Source organism: Leptidea sinapis, chromosome 33 (genome assembly GCF_905404315.1).
Source record: "Leptidea sinapis chromosome 33, ilLepSina1.1, whole genome shotgun sequence".
NCBI classification, from domain to species: Eukaryota; Metazoa; Arthropoda; class Insecta; order Lepidoptera; family Pieridae; genus Leptidea; species Leptidea sinapis.
The window spans coordinates 2,938,633-2,956,361 of NC_066297.1; the positions used below are offsets into that span (position 1 = coordinate 2,938,633).

Genomic DNA, 17,729 nt, shown 5'->3' on the forward strand with positions numbered 1-17,729 from the left:
GATTCTCTTCACTGGGACATCGACAGCGAAGGGCTGCTCGACAACGAAGAGTATGAGACAGCATTCGCTGAGATGGAGAAGAAATACAACACCATGAAGAAGGCAGTGAACAGACAGATGTGGTCGTCATCTTACAGGGAACGTTCAACCCCACAAATGGACATTCCCACCTTCAGCGGAAACTACCAAGATTGGATATGTTTTAAAGATTTATTCTCCGAAACAATTCACCATAATAAATCTTTACCAAATGCGCAGAAAATGCAATTCTTGAAAAGTAAGCTCCGTGGCGAGGCTGAAAAATTAGTTCACCATTTACGCATCAATTCTGAAAACTACGAAGTATGCTGGGACATATTAAACCAACGTTACCATAATACTAGGTTAATATTTAATTCTCACATACAATTGTTACTAACCATGCCTACGATTCAACATCAATCTGCAGCGGTCATCAAAAGGTTACATGACACCACCAACGAGTGTCTTAACTCTATAAAAGCAATGGGCATCGACATTTCCAACTGGGACCCATTGATCGTCTATATTTTGTGCCAAAAGTTAGATACTGAAACCCATAATGATTACATTGTGTCGCTTAAGAATCCAAAAGAATTGCCTACTTTGTTAGATTTTTTGAAATTTTTAGAAATTAAATTTACTTCGTTAGAAAGCTCTCGTCGTAAGCAGGACTTCAACAAATCAAATTCATCCCAGGTACACCAAAACCAATACCAAAAACCATGGGCTGAAAAGCATACCAATAACCATTTACATAATTTTATGAACAGAAATTTTAAACCAAGACCAGCTGTAATAAACCACGTCAATACGAAACCAGTACATATTGCGCCACAACGGAAATGCATACTCTGTAAAACGTGTTGCCATGAATTGTTTAAATGCAAACAATTTCTAGAATCCGCACCGCTGAATCGACTTAAGGTCATTGAATCCAACAAATTATGTAAAAACTGTTTAATTAACCATTATGACAAGGAATGTTCTTCGGAAAAAACTTGCCGTTTTTGTAACCAGCAGCATAATACTCTTCTGCATAATGCTCTTGTCACTTTTGCACCATCTACTTCTAGAAATACCGAGATCGAAAATTCTCCTAGAAGATCCAATATATGCGTTACCAATGCCCCACAAGAAACCATGCCCAAATTATTAGCAACAGCTAAAGTTAATATTATGTCTATGGATGGCTGTCACCATACCATGCGAGCCCTCATAGACCCGTGCGCGGAGTCATCTCTCATTACAGAGAATGCCGCTCAACTTTTAGGCCTACCCAGGATTAAGCGCCACTGTGTGGTGGTCGGAGTAGGCGCAAAAGCCAACAATAGTAAGGGAGTCGCACAGCTTTCAGTGTCATCTCTTCATAATAATTTCACATTTAAAACGGAAGCCTATGTGATGAAGCATGTCGTCGGGAATTTACCACACGAAACATTAGAAAAACCAGCTTGGCCGTATTTACAAAAGTTACCACTCGCAGATCCAGAGTTTTATAAAAGTAGACCAATAGATTTAATTTTAAGCGTTGAAGTTTACGAATTAATTATTTTACCAGGTTTAATTCGTAATGGCACATCACTACCAATCGCGCAAAATACCAAGCTCGGTTGGATTCTTAGTGGTACCATAAAACCAAACCAAACATATTGCAACGTCGTCATGGTCGACTTGCAGGATATACAGCGGTTCTGGGAGATTGAAGATATCTCAGACAACTCTGTAAATATTACGGATGAAGATAACCATTGCCTTCATCATTATCAACAGCATACTACGCGCAAACCAGACGGACGTTATGTTGTACGGTTACCATTAAAACCAGAGATTACCGAAAAATTGGGTGAGTCTAAAACCAAAGCCGTAGCCCAATTTCGGCAATTAGAACGCAGATTTTGTAAAAATAAAATTATCGAACAGAACTACAAACAATTTATCCATGAATATATTAATTTAAACCATATGAAGAAATGTAATAGTAATCCGATACTTCAGTGCTATTTACCTCACCATTGTGTAATCAGAACGGATTCCACGACGACTGCCACGCGAGTTGTTTTTAATGCCTCAGCGAAAACTTCGACTGGACTTTCGTTGAATGACCTTATGTACTCTGGACCAAATTTACAAGAGGATTTGTTTACTCTCATATTAAAGTGGAGGCAGTACCAAATAGCCTTCACAGCCGATATAGAGAAGATGTTCAGATTTATAGATGTCCATGATGATGACCAGCCGCTCCAGAAGATCGTGTGGAGGGACTCTGAAAAGCAACCATTAGAAGAATACCAACTTACCACTGTCACATACGGCACCAAGGCCGCACCATTCCTAGCCATGATGACATTGAAACGTCTGGCTAAGGATGAAGGTCACCGTTACCCAGAAGCAGCAGAAGTTCTGGCTACCAGGCTCTACATGGATGACCTCCTCCATGGACATCATGACCTCCAGTCTGCAAGGAGGCTGATTTCCGACCTCATAAATCTCCTTAAGTTAGGTGGATTCAATCTAAGGAAGTGGTCGTCAAATCAACCAGATGTACTACCAGATAACCAGTTACCATGCGAAGACCAAGCATATGTTTTTAAATACCAGGAATCAACCAAGGCATTAGGACTTAAGTGGCATCCCGACGAAGATTATTTCACTTTTCAATTGAATTCCGAACCAGTCAGTAAACTCACCAAAAGAAGTTTACTCTCGAATATATCGAAGATATTTGATCCGCTTGGATGGCTTTCACCAGTTACCACCAAGTTGAAACTACTCTTCCAGGAAGTATGGCTCTTAAATCTTCTGTGGGACGACGAATTACCAGCTGACATCAACACAAAATGGAAAACCATAGAGGCTGACATCACGAAAATTAGCCATATTACCATACCAAGGTGGTTGCAGTCTTCTAAGAACGACACCATTGAATTACATGGGTTTTGTGATTCATCACAAAATGCCTACGCTTGTGTTGTATACTGCAGAGTCAACAATATTACCAGCAACCAGTCTTCTGTAGTATTAGTAGCTTCGAAGTCTCGTCTCGTACCTGTAAAGAAAAATGTATCGTTACCTAGATTAGAGTTATGTGCAGCGGTTCTACTTACCAAGGTCATGAAGATCACCTGTAAATGCCTATCAGATTACAACATCAAAATCTACGGTTGGTCTGATTCGACAGCTGTGTTAGGCTGGCTCAACGGCGACCCATGTAAATGGAAACCATTCGTCGCGAATAGGGTGAAGCAGGTCATTGACATTATACCATCGAGTAGCTGGCATTATGTGTCAACAAAGGACAACCCAGCTGACTGCGCAAGTAGAGGCATTACCACAGAACAGCTGATTAACCATTCCATGTGGTGGATAGGTCCCCACTGGCTAAGATCGTTTGAAGAGTCCAAATTAACCAATAAATTATATACAACCTGCGAAGAGCTTAAAAAACCATTATTAAATATAAATGTAAACACAATTAAATATCAAAACAAGGTTATAGATAGTATAATTAGCAGATACAGCGATTTTACGCGAGCTTCAAGAGTGCTTGCGTGGGTGTTACGTTTTACACCTAAGTCATTTAATACTAATAAAACAAACTACTTAACTATATTAGAAATAAGAAAAGCTAAAAACTTAATTATAAGGCATATACAACAAGTAGAATTTTTAGAAGATATACAATATATTAAAAACCATAACCAACCTAACCCTAAGAGTAAATTATTAAAATTGAAACCATTTATTGATAACCAGGGGCTCTTGAGGGTTGGGGGGCGATTGACCAACGCCAAAATAGAAGATAGTATGAAACATCCGTGTATTTTACCACATAACCATTTGCTTACTGACATGATTATTGACCACGCGCATAAGATGACCTTTCATGGGGGTCCCCGGTTAACCCTTGCTTGGCTGCGTCAAGAATATTGGATCCTGGGAGGAAACAATGCTGTAAAGAAGAGGCTACGGAGATGTGTGCTATGTAGAAGGCACGACCCCCTGAAACACGACCAGTTGATGGGAGACTTACCACCTGCAAGAATCAACAGGACCCGCCCCTTTTACCATTTGGGGGTTGATTTTACTGGTTTTGTTGACGTCAAGTCTGCGAAGGGTAGATCAGTGAGATGTACCAAAGGATATGTCGCCGTCTTCGTGTGTATGGCGACCAAGGCTGTACATTTGGAGTTGGTCTCTGATCTCACCGCCTCAGCATTTTTGGCAGCCCTCAGAAGACTTGCGGCCAGGAGAGGATCGCCCGGTCACATTTACAGTGACAACGGGACGAACTTTATAAAAGCAAATAGAGTTTTGCAAGAGGAGATTGTTAACTTGAAAACCATATTGAATGCCCAGTTTTATGCAGAAATAGCTGAAATGTCGATAGAATGGCACTTCAACGCACCATCTTGGCCAAGCGCAGGCGGTCTCTGGGAGGCTGCAGTGAAGAGCTTGAAATACCACCTGAAGCGAGTAATAGGAGAACAAAAACTCACCTACGAGGAGTTCTCTACTCTTCTAGCTCAGCTAGAAGGATGCCTTAACTCCAGACCTCTGTGCCCGCTGAGTGAAGACGTCGAAGACTTAGATTGTTTGACCCCTTCTCATTTTCTGTCCAGTGGACCAACATTGACCATTGTTGAGTCAGAACACGACTTACGAACCAGATGGCAGTTAGTGCAGAAGATTTACCAAGATGTGTGGAAGAGATGGAGAGCGGAGTACCTCACACAGTTGAACGCTAGGTCCAAGTGGCGACGTTCACAACCAAATTTAAATGTTGGCGGCATTGTAATTATACACGATGCTAACCTGCCACCGGGTAAATGGGCTCTCGGTCGAATCGTGCAGCTACATCCGGGGCAAGATGGGCTAGTTCGAGTAGTCTCTGTTAAAACCAAAAATGGCATTATGAAGCGACCAGTAGTCAAACTATCTCTTTTACCTATTAACCACTCCAACGACGAAGACAGTAACCAAATTCATGAAACCACTGACCATAACCAGCCGAAACACCAGTCGAACGACGATTTACCAAAACCAAAGCGACGAGCTAGAAGAGGAATTGTTAATTTATTTACCATGGCACTTATGTTGTTTACCTTTTTATTTTCACCAGCCACGTGTGCATACAACGCTATAAACTTCAACGACAGTCAAAGTTTATATTTAGATAAAATATCAACCATGCGACTAGTTCAGGACGAATGGAAACTAGTTGTATACTACGATTTAAAACCATATTGGCAAGGCAGTAAATTGTTATCCAAATATTGATCATATGGAATATATTTGCAAGGAATCGTCAGTCAGAAACCATTGTGAATCTATTTTAATACAATTACAGCACAGTTATACAGAGTTATCGCATTACAATAACATTCTGTCGACGCAGCAGTTCCCACGCGGGCACGCGCGGCGCAGGCGCGGCCTTATCAACGCTGTGGGTAATGTTGCACACGCGCTGTTCGGTGTACTCGATGACCAATTCGCTAAGCAGTATATTCAGGACATCGATTTAATTAGGGAAAACCAAAACCATCTTGCTGCTCTATGGAAAAACCAGACTTCCGTAATAGAAGCAGAATATAATGTATTGAAGAGGATGCAAGGCTCAATTGACAAACAATATAAAATATTTACTCATTACCTTAACCAGTTAAAGAACGCTACCAATGATGTCAAGAGTCAATTGAAAGACGTGGAAAACAATAATGAATTTTTATTATGCGCTATGGCAGCTAACAGCTTGGAGTCGAATTTGAAGAATGTGCAGGATGTTCTTTTAGATACTGTTTCGGAGGTGTACTTTGGGAAGTTCAACATACATCTTTTGAAACCCGACCAGCTTCTAGAAGAATTAAATATTATTTCCGGAAGATTGTCCAACGATTTAAGTTTACCAATAGAGAACACGCATACAGAATTAACCAAAATGTACCATTTACTCAAGGTCAGAGCGAAAATGCTAAATGACTATTTTATTTTTGAAATTAGAATACCATTAGTGAGTAGAGACCATTACCAAGTATATAAAATTTATCCTGTACCAAGACGGAACGGCAAAACCATGGTCACCCTAGTTCCAGTTTCGGATTACATTGCGATCAACTTACGAAGAGACTCATTTATGACCATATCACACTTAGAATTAAATAATTGTCTTCATTTAGATACTGAGACACAACTTTGTCCTTTGGAAAAACCAATTTCTCATATGAGTCATGATGACGTCATGTGCTCCAAAGACCAGGAGACGAAGCAGTGCAGAACCAAAACTGCCAAATGTCTAGATTGGTGGTCTCAGCTAAGCGAGGTCAATACATACTTTTTCTTTTGCTGCGACTCGTATCCAGTACGTATCATCTGTGGAGAGCAAATGTTTTCCAATCATCTTAATAATAGCGGCATTATTAGGTTGGGTCCAGATTGTGTTCTGAAAGGACAAGACATTACCATTTATGCTCGGAGGCTTCAGAACAATACATTAACCATACAGACGGATATACCAGCTATAGACATTCACCCCATCAACCACATCTTTAACCAGAATAAGACGTTCGTGTCGCTGATTTCGGAGCCAGCATCAGTGATGGGTGGTTACGATCAGGAGCTAGATGATATAGGCGCAAAAATAAAACAAATGAATTCAGAGAGTGGTCTAAAGGGTGGTATATCTTATCACGACGTTCACCACTACGTCGCGATATACGTGGTGGCGGGTGTGCTGGTGGCCGGGGCCGCCGCGTACGCCGTGCGGCGGTGGTGCCCGCGCCGCAGCCGACGCCAGGACTCCAGCGCGCCGCCCGCGCCGGCAGCCGCTGGCGCAGGGCCAGCCGCGTCGCACCCGCCGCGCCCTGAGCCGCGGGGTCTGACGAACGCAGCGTTTGTGTATAGTGTTAGTGACCAGTGTGTAAGTGTAGTTAACCACGGGCAATCTAGTGCTAGTAAAAATAGTGATAAGTGTAGTGATGAAGTGAAAGACCAATCCACTTCTCCTGTAGTGCATAGGCATAATTTTAGTGATTACTGTGGCTAGAGACATTAAGGTTACCATTAGATAATGCAAATTTGTTTATCACCTTGTCTCACGTCACTCGCTAACCATAACCATTTCTTTTTTGTACCATCTTCACCACCACTCTTTCTTCTCTCGCGGTGGCAGCATGTACGGTCAACAGCATGTCGACTGTACATCACGTTTCGCGTATCAGCGTTTACGTCGCCTCGCGTTATTTCCTAAGTAATATTGTAACCAGTTCGCGACAAGCCGCCGATCGATTCGCGTGCTCATTACCATACCAACATTTTACCATTTTACCATATAGCATAAGTTAAGGTTTCAATATACCATTTGAGCCTAACTTGTGTTTTACTCTGTACGGAACCAAACCACCGTACAGTTTATAACATATGTATCGGTTAGTAGCTTTCATTTACTATATCTATTTAAATTAAATTATACTCTAACATAAAGTTGAATAACTAATTTAAACTTTTCAATGTTACTAAGTAGTTATCTTTTAATCATACTACCTAATTTAATTTTTAAAACATCAATAAGTTCTACTCTAAAAGAGGAAGCACGATTACTGAAAATATCTATGTGTGTAAAGTACTCATTATAATTTTTAGATAACTTAACTTTTAACCATATTTTTTTTTATGCTATTGCATAAAATCTCCTCCTATTGGAGGACAAACGAGCGTACGGGTCACCTGGTGTTAAGTGATCACCGCCGCCCACATTCTCTTGCAACACCAGAGGAATCACAAGAGCGTTGCCGGCCTTTGTGCTAAATATTTTTTAACTCAGTATCAACTATCAAGTGAATGCTAAAATCAATAACATAAAAATATGCTATTTTGTGTCCCCATCACTGTCACCCTTTTAAGATGTTGATAATTGGTGGGCATTCCATCTCCTGGATTGTCACAATGGACGGCAAATTAGTCGATGTGTGTAAGCTGTAAAAAACCTTTATTTTGACCAATTCACGCACACTAACACAAACTAATATTCATATTCACATTACACTAATATACCTGGCCTGTTTTTATCGGTTGTCTAACAGCTGGAGACTATCTAGACGTATCATCATCATGTTTAGCCGGAAGATGTCCAATGCCGGATAAAGGTCTCCCTCAAAGTTTTCCACGACGATCGGTCCTGCGCTGCCCTCACCCAACGTATTCCGTCGATCTTGACCAGATTGTCGGTCCATCTTGTGGGGGGCCTACCGACACTGTGTCTTCCGGTACGTGGTCGCCATTCGAGTACTTTACTGCCCCAACGGCCAGCTGTCCGTCGAACTATGCGCCCCGCCCACTGCCACTTAAGTTCAATTTTTCAATGAGCTTTCTCATAAGGCCCATAGTTAGCGACCACGTCTGCGTACCGTAAGTCATCACTGGCAACACACACTTCGTCTTCAGACACTGTGGTATCTAGACGTATAAAATATCTTGAACTGTTTAGTATTATTTTGTTACCCAGGAGGTGTCGAGCTCGTGGTGCACGGCGTACTCGGAGGCGTTCTCCCCGGGCGAGGCGGGCGAGGCGGGCGAAGCGGGCGAGATGGGTGCGGCGGTGCGGGGCGCGGGGGGAGCGTCCCTCGCACTGGCCGCCGTGGCGCTACTCACCGCACTGGCCGCGCTCAGTGCGGGCCTGTTGTACTGGAGGTGACATACGCACTGTGACATTATAATATTATTATTACTAGCCGTTCCCGCCGGGCGAATTTTAAAAGTAAATAAATTAAAGGTGGAACGTTGGAATTCGAAAAATATAGTAGCTATAAACCATAAGGGTAATATTCGCATCGAATTGTGGTAGTTTCATGTCAGTACGATCAGTGGCTTAGGCGTGATTAAGCCTCAAACAAAGACCATTTTCATTATATATATAGATTAAAGTTATACTTCTTTTGATGAGTTAGGGAAAAATTATAACAGTGAAATTTTACCATGCGCGCGCACACCGTCACGCATATTTGACAGCCTGACGTAAGCTGGTCAACTAGACCATTTGTATGATTGCTTGTAAGTAGGCTTTAAAGATACGTAATAGCTTTAAGGGTAGATGTATACACTTTTATAATAAAGTCCCAGTCACTGTTCAGGCATTATCTATAAATATCTATAAACTAGCTCTGTCGTAAATCCTACTACTCCACACCTGAATATCTAAGTGATCCGACAGCCTGGGACTAGATTATGATTATTTTGTAGCAATAGCAATGACAGTGCAGTATTGTATATTTTTATTAAAAAGAGCTCAAAAAGAGAATTCTGGGAGAGTTTCTTGCGCCGCGTCTTCTCTCTCACAGCGCCATTTGTTTCCGAAGTGGTAGTAGTATCTAGTATATTAGAAATGACATGATGAAGGAATTCTATAGGAATCAATTTTAAGAAAATAAATGTCTTTTATGCCTTTTATTAACCTTAGATACCACGCCTCTTGTATCACATATGTCTACTGAACCACAACCAATTATTGACGAGATATATAATTCATCTTAAATTGTATAAAAATAATTTAATGATATTTTAGTATAGATTTTTTAACTAAATTATGCGGTGTGAGAATATTTTCATTGGTTATATTAAATACCTTCTATATTACAATTTTGTTTTTTCGACAAACGTAAAATAGCTCGAGGTATAATTTTTTTAAGGATTTTTATTTTATTACTCCAAAGAAGAATGACTTCTTGAGTGCATGTGTACATAAGTAAACATACACTTTTTTAAATTACATATACCCATAACTCAATATTCAAAACTATATAGCCATTATGCGACTCGTTCCGTTTTCCTAAAATATGTTCGGAAACGCGGTTGCTGGTCCATGTGTAACCATCAAATGTTTGCGGTGTGTCAACGAATACAGCTCATTTGTGCACCGCAGATTTGTGGCCACAACCCTTTTAGTTGGCGTACTTGGTAAACTAATATAGGTACATACATGTAATTTTTTTACTTTTTGGCAGTGCATATACTAATCTTTTTTATCTGAAAATATCAAAATTTTTCTACATTTTGATATTATTATTATTATTAATTAAATTGGGTTTTTATACTCATAAACGTATACTTATCTAATGCTTTGTTTCTCTGCACTTTGAAACCAGCCATTTCATCATTTGACAATTTGGCTATTCATTACAATACCTGTGCCTTATTAATAAGTAATTGGCGTTATTGTCTCTATTTACTCCCTGTCTTTGATTTATTCTCGAGTCTAGAGCTGCTAATATCAGTCACTAATTTCGGGAAACTTTTGTCGCCAGATGTCGCTCGCGGCTTAGCAAGTGCCTGAGCGCTGCGTACAACTACCTGGAAGAGGGCGGAGAACGCGGGGCGAGAGCGCCACTCAACGCGTACAAGAAGCCAGGTTATGCTCTTTATTATTTAAAATTATTTTAAAATTCAGATTTATGTTTCTCTTTATTATTTATTTTATTTAAAAGGCCTACCAACAGATTTACTAGTGGAAGGCTCCTTTGCACAGGATGCCGGCTAGATAATGGGTACCACAACGGCGCCTATTTATCCCGTGAAGCAGTAATGTGTAAGCGTTACTGTGTTTCGGTCTGAAAGGCGCCGTAGCTAGTGAAATTACTGGGCCAATGAGACTTAACATCTTATGTCTCCAGATGTCGAGCCCAGTTTTTCAAGAATCCTGAGCGGCACTGCGGCAATGGGCAAGGCTTATCAATTACCATCAGCTAAACGTCCTGCTCGTCTCGTCCTTTATTTTCATAAAACAATATTAAAATTATTTTGAATATTTGGCTAGAGTATGAACCCAATCATAGGCAAAATCAACATGTTGAAAGTGAGTGTTTTATTTAAACAATTAAATGGTACTACAGCATTCAATTATTTAAAAATAAATAATTATAATTCGCAATAATAATGAGATTCACTGATAATCTGCAAAAACATAAAGTATCTACAGTTTCAAAAATTACTTTAAGTTAAAAAAAGAAAAAGATAAAATGTAATCTTATGTAAAATCTTAATGTAAACTTTTATCTATATAATGCCGTCCGGAATGCCGGCAATGACACTGAATGAATGTCAACTTTCTCTGATTCGTAGAAGTCTTAATTCTCCCGATTAATTAACTGGCCTGATACTGTAGTGAGAGACGAAAATATATTCTATGCATTGTGAAAAAAAAAACCCTTTGACTGTGATGAAAATTTCCTTGCCCCTTGATGCCCATGAAGAAAATTATATCCTATACTATATATTTTGTTGTTATTGTTGTATAAATGTATGTTTTCAATAAGGGTTATTTAACTGTACACCCACCCTTATTGAAAGACCTTTTTATTTTTTTTCGGAAACATTTCCCTCATTTATTTATTTTCGGACATAACCCACCTCCTTCCCATGGTCTTACCGACCTTTCGGGCATCAAGATCTAGGTACCGACCGAAACAAAAGGAGATGTACCGGATTTGAGGTCCGGCACATTTTCTTGACTTTTTGAATGCGTCACTAGATGGCCCTCTCCCCTTTTCTATGGGCGGCCGACAAGAACTACGGCTTCATCGTCGGGCACTCGGTCTTGCTCTTCTTCTCCTCTTCCTGAATTCTTCCTTTCTCTGTCTTCGTCACAGTCATGGTTTACCCTTCCATTACTCTCCGGTCACGGTACCAACTTGCGGCAAATCTAACTAACCTCGAGAAGTTCATTTCCGAAGATACAAGATCTCCGTAATGCACTGGTCCCAGATTTTCCCTCTCTAGATGGTTCAGCAGTTCACCTCCTATTCTATGCATTTTTAAAAAAAAACCCTTTTACTCTGATAAAAATTTCCAGGCCCCTTGATTCCCATCATGAAATTATATACTATAATATAAATTTTATTGTTGTTGTATAAACCTCTGTACGGTTATTTAACCGTACACCCACCCCTATTGAAAGACCCTCTACGTGAAACTTTTCCCTCATTTATTTATTTCCGGACAGCAGTGAACTGCTCGCCGCTGGGGTCGAGCGCGGCGGGTGCGGCGGGTGCGGCCGGCGAGCCAGAGGGTCGTGCGGGCCGGCCGCCGCGCATGTGCGGCACACACTTCCCGCTGGTGCGCGCTGACGAGTTCCCGCGGCACGTGGCGCGCTTGCACGCAGACGGGGACATCGGATTCAGGTACGCATGCCTCCACAATACACAAATAACATTTTATGAACGATGCGTGACTCTAACCCACGACCTCTCGCGTTCCCTTGGGAGTACTCTTCCAACTGAACTTACCGTTCGAGGAACATATCGTGATAAAATCTTGTATGTCTTGTTCAACTCTCCGGTTGTGGCTTCATCCACAGGATCTACTTTACGGTTGATAACCTGCTAAACCCCAATACTTGCCTATTAGGAATTGACTTAAGATGTCGCTCTTGCAAATCTAAACAATTTGTAATGTTTTTAAAGTTATAACCCTCACTTCTGGGATTAATACACAAATAAAATTTGAAAACAAAACTTTTATGAACAATGCGGGACTTGAACCCAACAATCACTCGCGTTCTGTGCGATAGCACACTAGGTAGTAGGTATACATAATTATTGGTTGTCAATTGAGCTTACTGGATGTGGACGTGGCATGCGCGAATAAATGGTACAATAACTACAGCGCTACAGACACGCTTAACAAACAAGCTTGATAAAAACAGGACTTATACAAACGGCTACTCACAAGAAAAAAAAAATATGGCTAACTGCAGATTGCTTACTTACTAACTTATCTGCGTACTTGATTAATTTTTTATTCTGGATATTCACAGAAAATATCTGTAGCATCTCTGAAATTTTTTAGTCAGAAATTTAGCTGCTTACATATGATTTATAAATCGCCCAAAAAGTTATTCAACTTTCTTTCAGTTCCTGCACTCGGTGATATATTAAATTATAAAATTTATTTATTTAATATATTCCAAGTAAACATATTAATTATATATCTTTCAGGTGTGAAGTAAAAATATAGTCATTAAATCTTCATATATATTTTATCACTGGATGTCGGAGTTATACGGCTCGAAGGACCATCTGGTGATTTTATTAGGGTTTGAGTTTAGTTTGTTAGATAAGGACATAATAAAACGATATGACTAACCTAATTAGCTACGTTATTGCTATATATTTTATTTTTACAGTAAAGAGTACGAGATAGTGGTATCAAAGTCGGCAGCACTTGGCCACACTAGCCATCATAGCTATCGGCCCGAGAACCGGCTCAAGAATAGGTACCTCAACATTACTGCTTGTGAGTATACTTCTATCAGATATATTTATATCAGTGTATATTTCACGGAAATTTAAAATATTATAATAAATTAAAAAAATGTAAAATATTAAAGTCAATTGTATTTGGTTTGTTTGGCTTGCTTACTAAATATACTCAAGTCACGTGCAAGGTTGTGCGTTTTTATTAAATTTTTTACCCATAATTGTTTTTTAATTTTTCTTGTGGTATTAATGGTGCAATAACTATCTTGTTAAAGTCATGGTTCCCTAGACGCTAGCATATCGCTAATAGTATTGAAATGAAAATAAGTGTCAAATGCCAAAAACTATTATTAATATAAACTTCCCTCCGCAGTGTTATAAAGACGACATGGTTAATGTTCAAAGAAAAATCTCTTATGAAAAAGGGCGGTAAGGACGCTTTTAGGTTTTCTCCGGTATGCCCGGTATTGTTTCTTGCGCTGCTTCTTCTCTCTCAAAGTGCCGTTTGTTTCCGAAGTTGTAGTAGTGTCTAGTATATAAGAAATGATATTAAAAAGAATTCTAAAGGAATTAATTTTGAGAAAATAAATGTATTTTATGCCTTGTCTTATACTTCAGGTAGCACGCCTCTTGTAAGTCATATGTGTACTGAACCTCAACCAATTGATGAGAATTATAATTTCTCTCTAATTGTTTAAAAATAATTTAATGATATTTTGAGAAAATAAATGCTTTTTATGCCTTAGAAAAGGGAGTGTGGGAGGCGGTGATCACTTACCATCACGTGACTCGATAGCTCCTTGCTCTCCTAAACAATAAGAAAATAGACGTACCTGCGCTATAACTGGCGAGACCTTTTTTAGGGCGCGTCCGTGTGGTCTTGATGCGTCATTCCGCGGTATCACGACCCTTGATTAGCCGCCATATATATGTATATGTCAAATATATAGAACATATTTATATATATTCGACATTATAAGTTCATGATATATGATTGCTTTTTGCTGAAATGCTTCAAACATATCTGTTAATTCTTACTACATCCATACACACACACACACACACACACACACACACTTACACACACTTACACACGAATTTCTTTTATTTTTATTTTGTACTGTTATAGAGACTGGACCTCACGACACAGGGAATCCTAGTGTGAGGCCAGAATACTTGTACAATTAAAGTTACTTACTTTGTACCTATGTATATTTTGTAACAGATATTTTTGTAACTTTTGCGTTTGTAACTATATGTTTACCTTTGAATTTTCTCTTTGTTATTATTGTATCCGTGAAACATGTGTTAGGACGCATCTATATTTATATTTTGTATCTCTTCCTATATTGTTAAATTCTTGTGATGTGTTTGTTATGTTTCCTTGTAATAATAAATAAATAAACTATAATATAACTAATATTGTACCCCAATAAATTATTTTAAATTCCTCAATGAATGTTGTTTGTGGTGTTGCCAGACGACCACTCCCGCGTGTGCGTGTCTGCGGGTGCGCGGTGCGGTGCGGCGGGCTGCGTGGGCGCGGGGCGCGGCGCCGCGTGCGATTACGTCAACGCTAACTTCATCGACGGCATGCTGCCCGCGCTGTCTCCGGACCACGCGAGCCGCATACTGAGACGACTCGAGCGCCGCGCGCGTCCGCACAGGTGACACACGCACACACACACACACACATACACGCACACACACATGCACACACACACACACACACATGCACACACACATGCACACACACACATATACGTCCACATTGAATTTTAATTGTTTCTTTTGTCATTGTCATTCGTCGAGGAATCACTGACCCCGAAGATACAATTTTGCCTAGTTCAACCTCTGTTAATATCACTGCAAAACCGTTTTTCAATGTTAGTATTATTACAATTAGCGATTATTTGCAGTGAGTGTAAAAGAAAATGAAATAAAGTATTATTATTATTAATTGGTAAGGGGCTCCTGTTTCCCCAATTATACTGCTCAGTTGGGTCCATTTTGAGTGCAGTGTTGGCCAGTTATTCCAACCTGCCCAACTCCTTCCAGAAGTTCAGAACACTCCTGGGTGTTCGCAGACTTCCTGGAGAGACATTGTATTGGCCACCCCAGCCTGGAACGTCCAGGATTACATGAGTGACCGTTTCATCCTCGGCTAGACAGTCCCTGCACCTAGGGCTGTCCAGTAACGCCGATTGTAAATAGGTGTTTGTTCACTAATGTGTGACCCGTTAGGGTGCCGACCACGATTCGGATGTCATATCTGTTTAGGCTAATAAGTCGACGTGTCAGCTTGGGCGATGATAGTGCAAGAATCGCTTCATTACACTGACTACAGGCTGACACATTTGTCCATCGGGTTCTGTGTAGGTTTTTGAAGAGAGAGCGTATCCATGACCGCATTTGGATGAAGAGTAGCGGCAGGAATGGCCCTGGGCCAGCCACTTGGGTCTCTGACACCCACCACATTCATTGATTTATCACAAAGAGTGCTTTGTTATACTTTTTCTACATAATGCCGTAGCTGTAATAGAACCCCGAGCACACCACATTAACGAGTACTGGCAAGTGTGTCACCAATGTATCAAGTTTTATACGTGACATATTTGAAATGTCAACATCTCAACTGAGAGCGTTGTGCAATTTACATGCGGTCTCTCCTTCGTAAACCTAATCTTACCGGCACTTTGGTTGACAAATTACTACTGCACAGGTACATCGCGAGTGCTCTTTTAACTTGAATCATAAGAGGCGACTAAGGGCTTTGTTGCTGTGAGATCTTCACGTTTTCATCTTACAACCAGACGCTCGAGCAGAATAGTAGTTCAGTCTCACGGAAAACCGCCGACAAGTAGCTAAACTTCGCATAGGTTAGTGTCGAGATCGGCCCTTCCCTGCGCGGTGTTTCCAAATGAATAACCAGTATGTTTTTGCCGAGCCTTGTATATTATTTTGACAACAGTATGTTATCTTTATTATTGCTAAAACTAGATTACTAGAGTGTAATCGCCACATCTGTCGAATATTCAATCATACGATGATATCATCCCCGCCATCTGGATTTGTGGCGGTCCTCCGCTATGCGCTTTTCAAGGGGCTTTCTTCCACGTACAACAAAGCTGTGGTTTCCTTGTGCGGTGTGTCCGGGACGATACGACATGGGTGCCTTCAAAAAAAGTGTGTACACGTTCCTTAATGGCCGGCAACGCTCCTCGGATTCCTGGTGTTGCAAGAGAACCACACTAGCTGAGCCGTAAGCTCGTTTGTCCTCCTTTTCCATAAAAAAAACTATGAAACAGGAGCAATCTAAAAGCAAATTATAAAACTATTTCTTCTTCACGTAATATAGACAGCCTTCGGTAAAAGCCAGTAAGCCGCCCCCCAACTTGGCGGAGGGAATCGAATCCGCATTTCTCAACATCGAATTCTCCGGCATTGTGGAGTCAGATGAGCAGCGCGACTCCGACAGCGAGTCCAGCGACGATGACTCCGAATTGGATGATGTCTACGTGGAAATCAGTGAGTATTACCTATACATTATATTAATATGTCAATAATTTATGTAAAGAAACTTTGAATGTGAATTTTGCTGTGCTCCTTATAAGACTGTCAAAGCAGCAAATGTCATTTATGATATAGAAGTGTTGTCAATGTTAACGAGTTGTCTGTAATCTGTGTTTTGAAGTTAATAACACACTTGATAGGATTGGAGGTTATATAATAGATTATGTGAAAAGATTGAATTGAAAGTGGACACAATAAATATTAATTAATAACGAGTTGGCTTATTTAAAGTATTTTTAACTTTAATGTCGTTTCTTTTATTTCAGGTGTGTTTTATTATTGTGATGTTATAAATTTAGTGTATGTTAACGTTGAATTTAACCATTCATTTATGTAACTGCAATTAAATTCTACTTCCCATAGCCATGACTAGATGGCGCTAGTACTGAAATGTATAATAGTTTTAAGACACACTATTAGTATTTAATGCAAATGTGTTAGTACTTAATTAAATATCCAATAAATCGACAGAGAGCACCGGCGCTCGGGCCCTTATAGTGTTCCAGCATACTGTGCTACTTTGTACTGAAACTTTGTCTTTGCCACGGTTGGTGTTCTGGGTAAACACGACACCCTCTCCGGTCTGGGTCCGGTCTGCCTCCTGAGGCAAACCCCGGGAAACAGCCCGGTGGGGTGCTGGCGTGCCAGCACCTCCGCTTAGGCCGCGCCTAAAATCAAAGCAAAAAAAAAAAAATAATAAAAAAAAAATAATTAAAAAAACAGCATGCCACCACCAATCCTGCCGCTGATGTAACAGCGACGCGCGCCTCGACCGCGGTTCTTCGACGTAAGTTTTTTGTGCGGTCGGCAATCTCCGGCCTTGAGGCCGGGCTGGACGCAATGATAGCGTCCGGCCAAGCCACCCTCGCTGCTGGCGCAACGAGGCGCCCCGAA

The 17,729-nt window shown here is 40.4% G+C and overlaps 1 protein-coding gene across 1 annotated transcript in view; it reads left to right on the top strand.

Moving 5' to 3' along the window:
- The window catches only part of LOC126974763 (uncharacterized), a 60,519-nt gene that overhangs the window by 25,468 nt on the left and 17,322 nt on the right, over nucleotides 1–17,729 (top strand). The window contains exons 6-11 of the mRNA XM_050822420.1: nucleotides 8,519–8,703; nucleotides 10,314–10,417; nucleotides 12,011–12,185; nucleotides 13,190–13,299; nucleotides 14,743–14,929; nucleotides 16,621–16,790. Of these exons, the coding sequence (XP_050678377.1) occupies nucleotides 8,519–8,703; nucleotides 10,314–10,417; nucleotides 12,011–12,185; nucleotides 13,190–13,299; nucleotides 14,743–14,929; nucleotides 16,621–16,790 (931 nt within the window). The remainder of the gene's footprint in view (nucleotides 1–8,518; nucleotides 8,704–10,313; nucleotides 10,418–12,010; nucleotides 12,186–13,189; nucleotides 13,300–14,742; nucleotides 14,930–16,620; nucleotides 16,791–17,729) is intronic.